The 17,150-nt window shown below is 47.0% G+C and overlaps 1 protein-coding gene across 1 annotated transcript in view; it reads right to left on the bottom strand.

Moving 5' to 3' along the window:
- Positions 1-6,102, bottom strand: part of pomt1 (protein-O-mannosyltransferase 1) — a 54,688-nt gene extending 48,586 nt beyond the window's left edge. Inside the window, exons 1-2 of the mRNA XM_079250930.1 lie at positions 5,996-6,102; positions 927-1,050 (exon numbers count right to left, since the gene is read on the bottom strand). Coding sequence (XP_079107056.1) covers positions 927-1,039 — 113 coding nt within the window. The 5' untranslated portion in view covers positions 1,040-1,050; positions 5,996-6,102. The remainder of the gene's footprint in view (positions 1-926; positions 1,051-5,995) is intronic.
- Between the last annotated feature and the right edge of the window lie 11,048 nt (positions 6,103-17,150).

The following is a 17,150-nucleotide window of genomic DNA, read 5'->3' as shown; positions in this document are numbered from 1 at the left end:
TTCCCACCCCATAATATCACCTCTGTTATAATACAAAGAATTAATATCATAAAGTTTGTTGTAAAGAACTGGGCTAAGTTCTCCAACTTTCCAACAAATACAGCTAAACTAAGTGTTGAAGTTCTGCTTGAAGAGCTGAGTCTTCAGCTTGCAGGGACAGGGACTCTGCAGAGCGGACAGAGTTTGGTTGCACTAATGTTAACTGATGAATAAAATCAGATGTTAGGCTACACAGACCTTCAGTAGTTTTTTCCTGGATATTTTTTTTACCTTACTCTAGTAATTATTTGGATGAGTACTTTTTACTTCTACACAGGTAACATTGTTCTAGATCTGCTAATTTACCTTTCAGGAATGAAGCCATTCCTTCTTCATGTCTGCACAGAAGTTGTGCTCACTGTTGTTTTGCCGTCAAGCTGTAGATGGAGTCCCATCGGGCCTTCTGGGCGCTTGACGCTGTGCTCATGTTGATGTTGGACCATTTAATCAGACATGTTTGTAACTTTTCATATTAAAACTTTTGTTTCAGTTTACAGAAGACAGCTCTGAAACTGTCCCAACCTCTGCTAAAGAGTAACGCACCGTTTCAGCGTGTGCCGGCAGGCTGTGCTGGTGGAACTGTGTGCTGCATTTACAGTCTTTAGCAGAGTATAAATCCTGAAAAAACAGCCAAAATGTTGCTGTTTGACATGGCATCATTCAGCCAAGGCCATTGTGTCCTGAAGGGATGGATGGAATAATCTCAAACACCTAATGGATAAATGTTTCAGGTATTTGGATCATCGGTGTGCAGTGACTGGCCAGAACTAAATGATCTAGCTGCGGAGATGGGATGCGCTTCTACTTTTCATGCTCTGGTCGTAGCTCAGGTGAGGACCTCAGACAACACCTCAGGACGCTCAGGTAAACAAAACAAACACACTCACACCACGGCATTGGGATAGCTGAGATGTCGGAGCCTGGTCCAGAAGGCCAGCAGGGTCACCAGAACCAGAACCAAGTCCACCTGGGTGGTCACCACCAGGGGGAGCTGCAGCATGGTGAAGCCTGCTGGAAGAAATCATAGACATATGACACACGGAACAGATCAACGGCACCGTCCGCGAACACCTGACACCACCCCGGCAGACTACTGCTGTTCACCGCGACCGATGAGGACACAGAGGTCTACACCTCACTGCTTCTGGCCAACTGCGGTCACCAGAGCGGCTCCATCAGGTCCCGTTGCAACTGGAGGTGTGCGGAGAAGACGGCTGGTGGTGAAGCGAGGTCAGTCGCTGTAAACACTGGACGTGAGTTCAGCCGCCGGCGGACCCACGTTCCTCCACCTTGGACTGTTAGCGTGGCCTGTTGGCATGTCTGTCCGCCGTCACCGACCAGTCGCAGTTCTGTCCAACCGTTCAGTAAGACCGACAAGCACAACAAAACAAACACTAAAAACCTTTTTAAGCCACTGTAACCAGCAACTGTCACCTTTCTTTAACTGGTTAATTCATCGGTGCTTCCAGTAGACGGTGAAAAGCAGAGGAGGTCAAAGACACGCTGCTGTCCACACAACCTGCTCCCAACAAGTAGACCTGGTCCACTCCACATCCATCCAGCCGTTGTCTCTGGGATATCTCACGTGACAGGTGAGACAGGTCAGACTGAGACAGGTCAGGCTGAGACAGGTAAGACTAAGACAGGTCAGACTGAGACAGGTGAGACAGGTCAGACTGAGACAGGTCAGACAGGTGAGACAGGTCAGGCTGAGACAGGTAAGACTAAGACAGGTCAGACTGAGACAGGTGAGACAGGTCAGACTGAGACAGGTCAGACAGGTCAGACTGAGACAGGTCAGACTGAGACAGGTCAGACAGGTCAGACAGGTGAGACAGGTCAGACTGAGACAGGTCAGACAGGTGAGACAGGTCAGACTGAGACAGGTGAGACTGAGACAGGTCAGACAGGTGAGACAGGTCAGACTGAGACAGGTCAGACAGGTGAGACAGGTCAGACTGAGACAGGTGAGACAGGTCAGACTGAGACAGGTGAGACAGGTCAGACTGAGACAGGTCAGACAGGTCAGACTGAGACAGGTCAGACAGGTGAGACAGGTCAGACTGAGACAGGTCAGACAGGTCAGACAGGTGAGACAGGTCAGACTGAGACAGGTCAGACAGGTGAGACAGGTCAGACTGAGACAGGTGAGACTGAGACAGGTCAGACAGGTGAGACAGGTCAGACTGAGACAGGTGAGACAGGTGAGACAGGTCAGACTGAGACAGGTGAGACAGGTCAGACAGGTCAGACTGAGACAGGTCAGACAGGTCAGACTGAGACAGGTCAGACTGAGACAGGTCAGACTGAGACAGGTCAGACAGGTGAGACAGGTCAGACTGAGACAGGTCAGACAGGTGAGACAGGTCAGACTGAGACAGGTGAGACAGGTCAGACAGGTCAGACTGAGACAGGTCAGACTGAGACAGGTGAGACAGGTCAGACTGAGACAGGTGAGACAGGTGAGACAGGTCAGACTGAGACAGGTCAGACAGGTGAGACAGGTCAGACTGAGACAGGTCAGACAGGTCAGACTGAGACAGGTGAGACAGGTCAGACTGAGACAGGTGAGACAGGTCAGACTGAGACAGGTGAGACAGGTCAGACAGGTCAGACTGAGACAGGTCAGACAGGTGAGACAGGTCAGACTGAGACAGGTGAGACAGGTCAGACTGAGACAGGTGAGACAGGTCAGACAGGTCAGACTGAGACAGGTCAGACAGGTCAGACAGGTCAGACTGAGACAGGTCAGACAGGTGAGACAGGTCAGACTGAGACAGGTCAGACAGGTCAGACTGAGACAGGTCAGACAGGTGAGACAGGTCAGACAGGTCAGACTGAGACAGGTCAGACAGGTGAGACAGGTCAGACTGAGACAGGTCAGACAGGTCAGACTGAGACAGGTCAGACAGGTCAGACTGAGACAGGTCAGACAGGTGAGACAGGTCAGACAGGTCAGACTGAGACAGGTCAGACAGGTGAGACAGGTCAGACTGAGACAGGTCAGACAGGTCAGACTGAGACAGGTGAGACAGGTGAGACAGGTGAGACAGGTCAGACTGAGACAGGTCAGACAGGTGAGACAGGTCAGACTGAGACAGGTCAGACTGAGACAGGTCAGACAGGTGAGACAGGTCAGACTGAGACAGGTCAGACTGAGACAGGTCAGACAGGTCAGACTGAGACAGGTGAGACAGGTCAGACTGAGACAGGTCAGACAGGTCAGACTGAGACAGGTGAGACAGGTCAGACCTAGACAGGTGAGACAGGTCAGACAGGTCAGACAGGTGAGACAGGTCAGACTGAGACAGGTCAGACAGGTGAGACAGGTCAGACTGAGACAGGTCAGACTGAGACAGGTCAGACAGGTGAGACAGGTCAGACTGAGACAGGTGAGACATCTTCATCCCCTGTCAGGAAGACAAATCTGCCACAAGGAGGCAGGGAAACAGTCAGGAAAGACGTCCTGCTCCTGCAGGGAGTCCAGAAAGAGTGTTTTTCAGCACGTTCCTGTTCAGTAGTCTGTCTGCCTGCGATGGACTGGCAACCGGTCCAGGTGGACCCTGCCTTTGGGGTAGGCTCCATCTCCTCCGCAGTGCAGCGCTGATTGATGGGAGGAGTTTCCTGTCTTCTGCTTTCTGAGCTGCTAAATAAAAACCACCACCATGCTGCTTCAAGCCGGCAGAACGGACGTCCACGTTCCCTAAGGAGCGCATGGAACTCCGCCCCCACCAAGACGTGGCTGTGTTTCCGTCCGCCATCAGGCAGTCTGAGCCGACCCGGTGGTGGAACTGACCCGGCGCTGGAACCAACTGAGTGGCGCTCAGACCAGCTGCTTTTACCAGGCGAATGAGAGAAAGGTGCTGCACCCTGACAGCGGTTGTTTAGGATTAAAAGTACACGGAGGCCAACATGAAATACTTCCTGCGCTTCAGCACATTTAGCAAGTTTTGTAAAAACAGAAACATTTGTTATGAAATGTTTACTGTGGGGGCTCAGACAATACATGTGCATTATAACCGTGTAATGCACGGCTCTTTGTTCTTTAAAGGTATAGTCCATCTTAAAAGAAAAGGAGTGGATATACGTAACTAGTCAGTCCAAAAATGTAGAATATGATTCTCTTAAATAAACTGCAGTAATGTGTAGTAAAATAGTACTTATAGCAATATATGAGCTGAAATCAGTTTTTGGCAGTGAAAATCCACCGGCATCAACCATCCACCATCCGCCACCGGCATCCAACATCCGCCACCGGCATCTAACATCCTCCACCGGCATCAACCATCCACCATCCGCCACCAGCATCCAACATCCGCCACCGGCATCTAACATCCTCCACCGGCATCTACCATCTGTCACCGGCATCTACCATGCTCCACCGGCATCAACCATCCGTCACCGGCATCAACCATCCGTCACCGGCATCAACCATCCGTCACCGGCATCAACCATCCGTCACCGGCATCAACCATCCGCCACCGGCATTAACCATCCGTCACCGGCATCAACCATCCGCCACCGGCATCTACCATCCGCCACCGGCATCCAACATCCGCCACCAGCATCTAACATCCTCCACCGGCATCAACCATCCACCATCCGCCACCAGCATCCAACATCCGCCACCGGCATCTAACATCCTCCACCGGCATCTACCATCTGTCACCGGCATCTACCATGCTCCACCGGCATCAACCATCCGTCACCGGCATCAACCATCCGTCACCGGCATCAACCATCCGCCACCGGCATTAACCATCCGTCACCGGCATCAACCATCCGCCACCGGCATCTACCATCCGTCACCGGCATCAACCATCCGTCACCGGCATCAACCATCCGCCACCGGCATCTACCATCCGTCACCGGCATCTACCATCCGCCACCGGCATCTACCATCCGTCACCGGCATCAACCATCCGTCACCGGCATCAACCATCCGTCACCGGCATCAACCGTCCGCCACCGGCATCTACCATCCGTCACCGGCATCTACCATCCGTCACCGGCATCTACCATGCTCCACCGGCATCAACCATCCGCCACCGGCATCAACCATCCGCCACCGGCATCTACCATCCGCCACCGGCATCTACCATCCGTCACCGGCATCTACCATCCGTCACCGGCATCTACCATGCTCCACCGGCATCAACCATCCGTCACCGGCATCAACCGTCCGTCACCGGCATCAACCGTCCGTCACCGGCATCAACCATCCGTCACCAGCATCAACCATCCGTCACCGGCACTGTTGAGCCTTGAGAACAGGACCACTACCGCTTTTTTTGGTTTGATTTTTAGTCGTTGCCGTGGCGACCGTTGCTCAGAGGTTTAATTGATCATATTTGTTCATTATTGTTATGTATTTAAAGGTATTTCCGCCTCCTTTTAGATAAACCGAGTCGATAACCTGCTCCATGGACCCGCTGGTCCACATCCTGCCTTGCAGTGCAGGCCAGGGGGCCTGGGGTCCGCGGGGAACGGGGTCCATGGGGACCGTGGAGAACAGGGGCCTGGGGGCCGCGGGGAACAGGGGCCTGGGGTCCACGGGGGCCTGGGGTCCGCGGGCCCGCGGGGAACGGGGGCCTGGGGTCCGTGGGACCGCGGGGAACGTGGGCCTGGGGTCCGCGGGGTCCGAGGGCCCGCGGGGAACGGGGGCCTGGGGTCCGTGGGACCGCGGGGAACGTGGGCCTGGGGTCCGCGGGGTCCGTGGGGACCGGGGGCCCGCGGGGAACGGGGGCCTGGGGTCCGCGGGTTCGGGGGCCGTGGGGTCCGCGGAGCCTGGAGTCCGCGGGGACCGTGGGCTTGGGGGCCTGGGGCCGTGGGTCCGCGGGAATCACGTGCTGGTGGCGGGTCGTTCTCGTGTTTTCTAACCCCGTTACGTCACGCAGCCACACAAACCAACCAGGTCCAGATAGCTTCCCCCGTGCTGGCAGCCCACCTGGCTCACCTCACCGGCTGTCCTCACCGACCACCACGCGGACATCCAGCGGCTCCAGCTGTTCACCTCAAAGCGCTGCACGCGCCTCTTGGTTTGGTGTGTCGGACTTCCGCTGCCGCTCGATGCGTGCAGAGTTCGACTTATACTGTCTGCTCGTTGATCCGCTCTGCGATCCCCCGCGGGTTTTCATTATTTATTAATGTTTTAGGACATGTATTTATACATTAACTGAGTGTCATGGGTATACAAATGATTAGACATAGGAAACAGAACAATAAAACAGAACAAAAAGGCGCATCCTTGTAGAACTTCACTTAAAATAACAATTCGGAGTAGAGCAACATGATAGGGTTATAAGATTGTATCTCGACAGGGTACATTCTATACAGTCACATATCTACACACACACACGCACACACACAAACAAAAAAAACAAACAAAAAAACTAAATAAAAACACACACAAACAGACAGGTTAATTATAATGTTCCATTGAAGTACATATCTGGTTTTAGTTGCCTTCTGATTTGCCAGTTCTGTATTGTGTTGTCATGTGCAGGCTCTTGTTAAAAGACGTTTATGCTGGGTTTACAGTCAGTCCATTTGGATTTATGAATTTGAAATTTCCCCAAGAGGAGCAGAAGCTTTTTTTTAAAAAAAAAAAAAAAAAAAAAGAAAGAAAAAAACAAAACAAACATTATGCAATATGAAACAGTAGAGTACAGAACATAGAATACATACGCCAGGGGGTTATAATCTCTTATGAGCAACTTAAATAAACATAAATAAAATATTACATTACATAAACACACAAAAAAGAGCAGATAGATCAATAGTCCTAATCAGTGCTTTAAGTGGAACAGAATAAGGGGTGGTACTCCCTTAATGACTTGCTGTCAGTTTGTCATGCAGCTATGGGACAAAGACATGGCTGATACTTACATGTAGATCCATGAATTGATCTGTAGATTAATAGTTTTATAGAACAAAAATTACAAAAATAAAAACCGGCTGTAAACATGTTTATTCCTGCTGTAAACATGTTTATTTCTGCTGTAAACATGTTTATTCTTAATGTAAACATGTTTATTTCTGCTGTAAACATGTTTATTCTTCATGTAAACATGTTTATTTCTACTCTAAACATGTTTATTTCTGCTGTAAACATGTTTATTCCTGCTGTAAACATGTTTATTCTTAATGTAAACATCTTTATTTCTACTCTAAACATGTTTATTTCTGCTGTGAACATGTTTATTCCTGCTGTAAACATGTTTATTTCTGCTGTAAACATGTTCATTTCTGCTGTAAACATGTTTATTCCTGCTGTAAACATGTTTATTCCTGCTGTAAACATGTTTATTCTTAATGTAAACATGTTTATTTCTGCTGTAAACATGTTTATTCTTAATGTAAACATGTTTATTTCTGCTGTAAACATGTTTATTCTTCATGTAAACATGTTTATTTCTACTCTAAACATGTTTATGTCTGCTGTAAACATGTTTATTTCTGCTGTAAACATGTTTATTTCTGCTGTAAACATGTTTATTCTTCATGTAAACATGTTTATTTCTACTCTAAACATGTTTATTTCTGCTGTAAACATGTTTATTCCTGCTGTAAACATGTGGATTTCTGCTGTAAACATGTTTTGGTCTACTCTAAACATGTTTATTCCTGCTGTAAACATGTTTATTTCTGCTGTAAACATGTTTATTTCTGCTGTAAACATGTTTATTTCTATTCTATTCTATTCTATTCTACAGTAATTTAGCAGACCCTTTTATCCAAAGCGACTTACATATGAGTGAGAACAACACAAGCAGAAAATCAGACAGTAGAGGACATTGTTGGAAGATGCTGGTGGACTGTCCAGTTAGATGCAGGTCCTTGCATGAAGTGCTACAGGCTTTTTTTGTTTGTTTGTTTACTCCCTTCCCATCATATAATACCACCTATGTTAAAATACAAAGAATCAATATCATAAAGTTTGTTGCAAAGAACTGGGCTAAGTTCTCCAACTTTTCAACAAATACAGCTAAACTAAGTGTTAAAGTTCTCCTTGAAGAGCCGAGTCTTCAGCTGGGTCTTAAAAGTAGACAGGGACTCTGCAGAGCGGACAGAGTTTGGGAGATCATTCCACCATCGTGGAACAACAGAGGAAAAGAGTCTGGCTGGTGATTTAGTCCCACATTGTGGTGGTAAAACGAGGCGTCTTTCACTGGTGGAACGTAGCTGTGGAGAGGGAGTGTAGGTCTGGATTAGGGCGTGAAGGTAGACGGGAGACGTTTGAGTTATTGTTTTGTAAGCCAGAAGCAAAGCTTTGAATTTGATCTGTGCTGCGACTGGAAGCCAGTGAAGAGCGATTAGCCGCGGAGTGGCATGAGATTGTTTGGAGTGGTTGAAAACCAGACGTGCTGCGTTCTGGATCATCTGCAGAGGTTTAACAGCACGCAGGCAGACCTGCCAGTAGGGAACTGCAGTAATCCATGTGTGAGATGACCAGAACCTGAACCAGAAGCTGAGTCGTGTGTTCTGTCAGGTACGTCTGATTCTCTTGATGTTGTGGAGAGCATATCGGCAGGAACGGGCAACCGAAGCAACATGGACCTTAAAGGTCAGCTGGTCATCCACCATGACACCCAGATTCCAGGCAGCAGGCGTAGGAACAAGTGCTGTAAACATGTTTATTCCTGCTGTAAACATGTTTATTCCTGCAGTAAACATGTTTATTTCTGCTGTAAACATGTTTATTCCTGCAGTAAACATGTTTATTTCTGCTGTAAACATGTTTATTCCTGCTGGAAACATGTTTATTTCTGCTGTAAACATGTTTATTCCTGCTGGAAACATGTTTATTTCTGCTGTAAACATGTTTATTCCTGCTGGAAACATGTTTATTCCTGCTGTGAAGTTGATCTTTTTAACATGGGAGTCTTTGGGGATTTGTTATGGAGCCCCTAGTGGATGAAGGGGGAACTGCAGGTTTTAGCTTCACTTTTAACCGCTGGAGGTTGCCACTTGGTGTGTGTCAACAGAAAAGATTGGGGGAGATGGAAGGGAGTGAGATGGTGTGACGGGGGTTAAAAAGGCATGTTTTTTGGTCAGTGTTTTTATTGCATGCCATTGTTTTAACAGTTGATTGCTGTGATACTAACACCCCTTGAGGCCTGTCAACCCAATTGTTAAACACAAACACCGGTGAATGTCCCGGCAGCAGACAGTTTGAAGTGGGGTAACAAGTGTGACATGCGGAGAGAAAAAGAAGGAAGAGAAGGAAAAGAGGGAGAGACACGGTTGGAGAGAACGCTCCTGAAAGATGGAGGAAGAAGATGATGTCAACAATCGAGTAAGGAACTGCTGAGGGAGCCGCTGAGATGGATCCCACCAACGGCTTGGCGGCAGGAGAGCAGGAGCCTGAAGTGCAGTCGCCAGTCTGGATCCTATGGCGCAGCTACTCGGTCCTGGGCATCTGGATATTCCTGGCCAAGCGTGAGTATAATGGCCAAGTTTAGGGTCCAGAGGGCGAAGCTGGCTGCAGGGCCAAGCAGGAGGGTTCCCCTCTTGGGATTGTGGACTCCCAGTTGCTCCTCTCTGAAGGTCATGGGACGTGGTGCCGCTGTGTGAAGGAATACGTCGCCGCAGAGAGGAGGACCACCCCAAGTCACACCGTGGACATTTCAGAGGACTGGGTAGGAGGATGGGTTTTTAACATTTCTTTCTTTTTATCTGGTTTTTAATAAACTGGTTTTTACTATTTTAAGGTTTAGTGTGGTTGACTCTGTTCTCCCTGATTTTTAAAAGGACCAAAGTGGCTTGGAACAGTTGTACCTGTTTTTAATTTATTTATTTCATGTTTTATCATGCCTCGGCCACCTGACAATGGGAGTGGGGAAGTGGAAGGCAGGGAGACACACACACACACACACACACACACACACACACACACACACACTGCTGCTTCCATATATATTATACTTCATGAAAAAAATGAACACATGTATTATTACATTTATTGGGTTGTGTGTAAATTTAAAAAAAAAGAATCTGCCTGCATCATCATGAATGTGTTGAATTACGTGACGTCAGTCTTACCTCTGGGTGTTCGACAGAAAAGGTGACGATGTTAAGTCGAGTCAGGCCTGTTGCCGCTTCGCCACAGAACACAACGGGATTTGGTTTTTAGCTTTAATGAAGCAACGATTAAAATCTGAGACATGAAGTCCTGGTTTGTGTTTGGGACAAAACCAGTTCACACGTTAGTCTGGGAAGGTGGTAAACTGGTTTGTGTTTGGGACAAAACCAGTTCACACGTTAGTCTGGGAAGGTGGTAAACTGGTTTGTGTTTGGGACAAAACCAGTTCACACGTTAGTCTGGGAAGGTGGTAAACTGGTTTGTGTTTGGGACAAAACCAGTTCACACGTTAGTCTGGGAACGTTGTAAACTGGTTTGTGTTTGGGACAAAACCAGTTCACACGTTAGTCTGGGAAGGTGGTAAACTGGTTTGTGTTTGGAACAAAACCAGTTCACACGTTAGTCTGGGAAGGTGGTAAACTGGTTTGTGTTTGGGACAAAACCAGTTCACACGTTAGTCTGGGAAGGTGGTAAACTGGTTTGTGTTTGGGACAAAACCAGTTCACACGTTAGTCTGGGAAGGTGGTAAACTGGTTTGTGTTTGGGACAAAACCAGTTCACACGTTAGTCTGGGAAGGTGGTAAACTGGTTTGTGTTTGGGACAAAACCAGTTCACACGTTAGTCTGGGAAGGTGGTAAACTGGTTTGTGTTTGGGACAAAACCAGTTCACACGTTAGTCTGGGAAGGTGGTAAACTGGTTTGTGTTTGGGACAAAACCAGTTCACACGTTAGTCTGGGAAGGTGGTAAACTGGTTTGTGTTTGGAACAAAACCAGTTCACACGTTAGTCTGGGAAGGTGGTAAACTGGTTTGTGTTTGGGACAAAACCAGTTCACACGTTAGTCTGGGAAGGTGGTAAACTGGTTTGTGTTTGGGACAAAACCAGTTCACACGTTAGTCTGGGAAGGTGGTAAACTGGTTTGTGTTTGGAACAAAACCAGTTCACACGTTAGTCTGGGAAGGTGGTAAACTGGTTTGTGTTTGGGACAAAACCAGTTCACACGTTAGTCTGGGAAGGTGGTAAACTGGTTTGTGTTTGGGACAAAACCAGTTCACACGTTAGTCTGGGAAGGTGGTAAACTGGTTTGTGTTTGGGACAAAACCAGTTCACACGTTAGTCTGGGAAGGTGGTAAACTGGTTTGTGTTTGGGACAAAACCAGTTCACACGTTAGTCTGGGAAGGTGGTAAACTGGTTTGTGTTTGGGACAAAACCAGTTCACACGTTAGTCTGGGAAGGTGGTAAACTGGTTTGTGTTTGGAACAAAACCAGTTCACACGTTAGTCTGGGAAGGTGGTAAACTGGTTTGTGTTTGGGACAAAACCAGTTCACACCTTAGTCTGGGAAGGTGGTAAACTGGTTTGTGTTTGGGACAAAACCAGTTCACACGTTAGTCTGGGAAGGTGGTAAACTGGTTTGTGTTTGGGACAAAACCAGTTCACACGTTAGTCTGGGAACGTTGTAAACTGGTTTGTTTGGAACAAAACCAGTTCACACGTTAGTCTGGGAAGGTGGTAAACTGGTTTGTGTTTGGGACAAAACCAGTTCACACGTTAGTCTGGGAAGGTGGTAAACTGGTTTGTGTTTGGGACAAAACCAGTTCACACGTTAGTCTGGGAAGGTGGTAAACTGGTTTGTGTTTGGGACAAAACCAGTTCACACGTTAGTCTGGGAAGGTGGTAAACTGGTTTGTGTTTGGGACAAAACCAGTTCACACGTTAGTCTGGGAAGGTGGTAAACTGGTTTGTGTTTGGGACAAAACCAGTTCACACGTTAGTCTGGGAAGGTGGTAAACTGGTTTGTGTTTGGGACAAAACCAGTTCACACGTTAGTCTGGGAACGTTGTAAACTGGTTTGTTTGGAACAAAACCAGTTCACACGTTAGTCTGGGAACGTTGTAAACTGGTTTGTTTGGAACAAAACCAGTTCACACGTTAGTCTGGGAAGGTGGTAAACTGGTTTGTGTTTGGGACAAAACCAGTTCACACGTTAGTCTGGGAAGGTGGTAAACTGGTTTGTGTTTGGGACAAAACCAGTTCACACGTTAGTCTGGGAAGGTGGTAAACTGGTTTGTGTTTGGGACAAAACCAGTTCACACGTTAGTCTGGGAAGGTGGTAAACTGGTTTGTGTTTGGGACAAAACCAGTTCACACGTTAGTCTGGGAAGGTGGTAAACTGGTTTGTGTTTGGGACAAAACCAGTTCACACGTTAGTCTGGGAAGGTGGTAAACTGGTTTGTGTTTGGGACAAAACCAGTTCACACGTTAGTCTGGGAACGTTGTAAACTGGTTTGTTTGGAACAAAACCAGTTCACACGTTAGTCTGGGAAGGTGGTAAACTGGTTTGTGTTTTGGACAAAACCAGTTCACACGTTAGTCTGGGAAGGTGGTAAACTGGTTTGTGTTTGGAACAAAACCAGTTCACACGTTAGTCTGGGAAGGTGGTAAACTGGTTTGTGTTTGGGACAAAACCAGTTCACACGTTAGTCTGGGAAGGTGGTAAACTGGTTTGTGTTTGGGACAAAACCAGTTCACACGTTAGTCTGGGAAGGTGGTAAACTGGTTTGTGTTTGGGACAAAACCAGTTCACACGTTAGTCTGGGAAGGTGGTAAACTGGTTTGTGTTTGGGACAAAACCAGTTCACACGTTAGTCTGGGAAGGTGGTAAACTGGTTTGTGTTTGGGACAAAACCAGTTCACACGTTAGTCTGGGAAGGTGGTAAACTGGTTTGTGTTTGGGACAAAACCAGTTCACACGTTAGTCTGGGAAGGTGGTAAACTGGTTTGTGTTTGGGACAAAACCAGTTCACACGTTAGTCTGGGAAGGTGGTAAACTGGTTTGTGTTTGGGACAAAACCAGTTCACACGTTAGTCTGGGAACGTTGTAAACTGGTTTGTTTGGAACAAAACCAGTTCACACGTTAGTCTGAGAACGTGGTAAACTGGTTTGTGTTTGGGACAAAACCAGTTCACACGTTAGTCTGGGAAGGTGGTAAACTGGTTTGTGTTTGGAACAAAACCAGTTCACACGTTAGTCTGGGAAGGTGGTAAACTGGTTTGTGTTTGGGACAAAACCAGTTCACACGTTAGTCTGGGAAGGTGGTAAACTGGTTTGTGTTTGGAACAAAACCAGTTCACACGTTAGTCTGGGAAGGTGGTAAACTGGTTTGTGTTTGGGACAAAACCAGTTCACACGTTAGTCTGGGAACGTTGTAAACTGGTTTGTGTTTGGGACAAAACCAGTTCACACGTTAGTCTGGGAACGTGGTAAACTGGTTTGTGTTTGGGACAAAACCAGTTCACACGTTAGTCTGGGAAGGTGGTAAACTGATTTGTGTTTGGAACAAAACCAGTTCACACGTTAGTCTGGGAAGGTGGTAAACTGGTTTGTGTTTGGGACAAAACCAGTTCACACGTTAGTCTGGGAAGGTGGTAAACTGGTTTGTGTTTTGGACAAAACCAGTTCACACGTTAGTCTGGGAAGGTGGTAAACTGGTTTGTGTTTGGGACAAAACCAGTTCACACGTTAGTCTGGGAAGGTGGTAAACTGGTTTGTGTTTGGGACAAAACCAGTTCACACGTTAGTCTGGGAAGGTGGTAAACTGGTTTGTGTTTGGGACAAAACCAGTTCACACGTTAGTCTGGGAAGGTGGTAAACTGGTTTGTGTTTGGGACAAAACCAGTTCACACGTTAGTCTGGGAAGGTGGTAAACTGGTTTGTTTGGAACAAAACCAGTTCACACGTTAGTCTGGGAAGGTGGTAAACTGGTTTGTGTTTGGGACAAAACCAGTTCACACGTTAGTCTGGGAACGTGGTAAACTGGTTTGTGTTTGGAACAAAACCAGTTCACACGTTAGTCTGGGAAGGTGGTAAACTGGTTTGTGTTTGGGACAAAACCAGTTCACACGTTAGTCTGGGAAGGTGGTAAACTGGTTTGTGTTTGGGACAAAACCAGTTCACACGTTAGTCTGGGAAGGTGGTAAACTGGTTTGTGTTTGGGACAAAACCAGTTCACACGTTAGTCTGGGAAGGTGGTAAACTGGTTTGTTTGGAACAAAACCAGTTCACACGTTAGTCTGGGAAGGTGGTAAACTGGTTTGTGTTTGGGACAAAACCAGTTCACACGTTAGTCTGGGAAGGTGGTAAACTGGTTTGTGTTTGGGACAAAACCAGTTCACACGTTAGTCTGGGAAGGTGATAAACTGGTTTGTGTTTGGGACAAAACCAGTTCACACGTTAGTCTGGGAACGTTGTAAACTGGTTTGTTTGGAACAAAACCAGTTCACACGTTAGTCTGGGAAGGTGGTAAACTGGTTTGTGTTTGGGACAAAACCAGTTCACACGTTAGTCTGGGAAGGTGGTAAACTGGTTTGTGTTTGGGACAAAACCAGTTCACACGTTAGTCTGGGAACGTGGTAAACTGGTTTGTGTTTGGGACAAAACCAGTTCACACGTTAGTCTGGGAAGGTGGTAAACTGGTTTGTGTTTGGGACAAAACCAGTTCACACGTTAGTCTGGGAAGGTGGTAAACTGGTTTGTGTTTGGGACAAAACCAGTTCACACGTTAGTCTGGGAACGTTGTAAACTGGTTTGTTTGGAACAAAACCAGTTCACACGTTAGTCTGGGAAGGTGGTAAACTGGTTTGTGTTTGGGACAAAACCAGTTCACACGTTAGTCTGGGAAGGTGGTAAACTGGTTTGTGTTTGGGACAAAACCAGTTCACACGTTAGTCTGGGAAGGTGGTAAACTGGTTTGTGTTTGGGACAAAACCAGTTCACACGTTAGTCTGGGAAGGTGGTAAACTGGTTTGTGTTTGGGACAAAACCAGTTCACACGTTAGTCTGGGAAGGTGGTAAACTGGTTTGTTTGGAACAAAACCAGTTCACACGTTAGTCTGGGAAGGTGGTAAACTGGTTTGTGTTTGGGACAAAACCAGTTCACACGTTAGTCTGGGAAGGTGGTAAACTGGTTTGTGTTTGGGACAAAACCAGTTCACACGTTAGTCTGGGAAGGTGATAAACTGGTTTGTGTTTGGGACAAAACCAGTTCACACGTTAGTCTGGGAACGTTGTAAACTGGTTTGTTTGGAACAAAACCAGTTCACACGTTAGTCTGGGAAGGTGGTAAACTGGTTTGTGTTTGGGACAAAACCAGTTCACACGTTAGTCTGGGAAGGTGGTAAACTGGTTTGTGTTTGGGACAAAACCAGTTCACACGTTAGTCTGGGAAGGTGGTAAACTGGTTTGTGTTTGGGACAAAACCAGTTCACACGTTAGTCTGGGAAGGTGGTAAACTGGTTTGTTTGGAACAAAACCAGTTCACACGTTAGTCTGGGAAGGTGGTAAACTGGTTTGTGTTTGGGACAAAACCAGTTCACACGTTAGTCTGGGAAGGTGGTAAACTGGTTTGTGTTTGGGACAAAACCAGTTCACACGTTAGTCTGGGAAGGTGATAAACTGGTTTGTGTTTGGGACAAAACCAGTTCACACGTTAGTCTGGGAACGTTGTAAACTGGTTTGTTTGGAACAAAACCAGTTCACACGTTAGTCTGGGAAGGTGGTAAACTGGTTTGTGTTTGGGACAAAACCAGTTCACACGTTAGTCTGGGAAGGTGGTAAACTGGTTTGTGTTTGGGACAAAACCAGTTCACACGTTAGTCTGGGAACGTGGTAAACTGGTTTGTGTTTGGGACAAAACCAGTTCACACGTTAGTCTGGGAAGGTGGTAAACTGGTTTGTGTTTGGGACAAAACCAGTTCACACGTTAGTCTGGGAAGGTGGTAAACTGGTTTGTGTTTGGGACAAAACCAGTTCACACGTTAGTCTGGGAACGTTGTAAACTGGTTTGTTTGGAACAAAACCAGTTCACACGTTAGTCTGGGAACGTGGTAAACTGGTTTGTGTTTGGGACAAAACCAGTTCACACGTTAGTCTGGGAACGTGGTAAACTGGTTTGTGTTTGGAACAAAACCAGTTCACACGTTAGTCTGGGAAGGTGGTAAACTGGTTTGTGTTTGGGACAAAACCAGTTCACACGTTAGTCTGGGAACGTGGTAAACTGGTTTGTGTTTGGAACAAAACCAGTTCACACGTTAGTCTGGGAAGGTGGTAAACTGGTTTGTGTTTGGGACAAAACCAGTTCACACGTTAGTCTGGGAAGGTGGTAAACTGGTTTGTGTTTGGAACAAAACCAGTTCACACGTTAGTCTGGGAAGGTGGTAAACTGGTTTGTGTTTGGGACAAAACCAGTTCACACGTTAGTCTGGGAAGGTGGTAAACTGGTTTGTGTTTGGAACAAAACCAGTTCACACGTTAGTCTGGGAAGGTGGTAAACTGGTTTGTGTTTGGGACAAAACCAGTTCAAACGTTAGTCTGGGAACGTTGTAAACTGGTTTGTTTGGGACAAAACCAGTTCACACGTTAGTCTGGGAAGGTGGTAAACTGGTTTGTGTTTGGGACAAAACCAGTTCACACGTTAGTCTGGGAAGGTGGTAAACCGGTTTGTGTTTGGGACAAAACCAGTTCACACGTTAGTCTGGGAAGGTGGTAAACTGGTTTGTGTTTGGGACAAAACCAGTTCACACGTTAGTCTGGGAACGTTGTAAACTGGTTTGTTTGGGACAAAACCAGTTCACACGTTAGTCTGGGAAGGTGGTAAACTGGTTTGTGTTTGGGACAAAACCAGTTCACACGTTAGTCTGGGAAGGTGGTAAACTGGTTTGTGTTTGGGACAAAACCAGTTCAAACGTTAGTCTGGGAACGTTGTAAACTGGTTTGTTTGGGACAAAACCAGTTCACACGTTAGTCTGGGAAGGTGGTAAACTGGTTTGTGTTTGGGACAAAACCAGTTCACACGTTAGTCTGGGAAGGTGGTAAACCGGTTTGTGTTTGGGACAAAACCAGTTCACACGTTAGTCTGGGAAGGTGGTAAACTGGTTTGTGTTTGGGACAAAACCAGTTCACACGTTAGTCTGGGAAGGTGGTAAACTGGTTTGTGTTTGGGACAAAACCAGTTCACACGTTAGTCT

This window comes from Telmatherina bonti, assembly GCF_933228915.1.
Source record: "Telmatherina bonti genome assembly, chromosome: 13".
Taxonomy (NCBI): domain Eukaryota; kingdom Metazoa; phylum Chordata; class Actinopteri; order Atheriniformes; family Telmatherinidae; genus Telmatherina; species Telmatherina bonti.
This window is presented reverse-complemented; position numbering and strand designations above follow the sequence as displayed.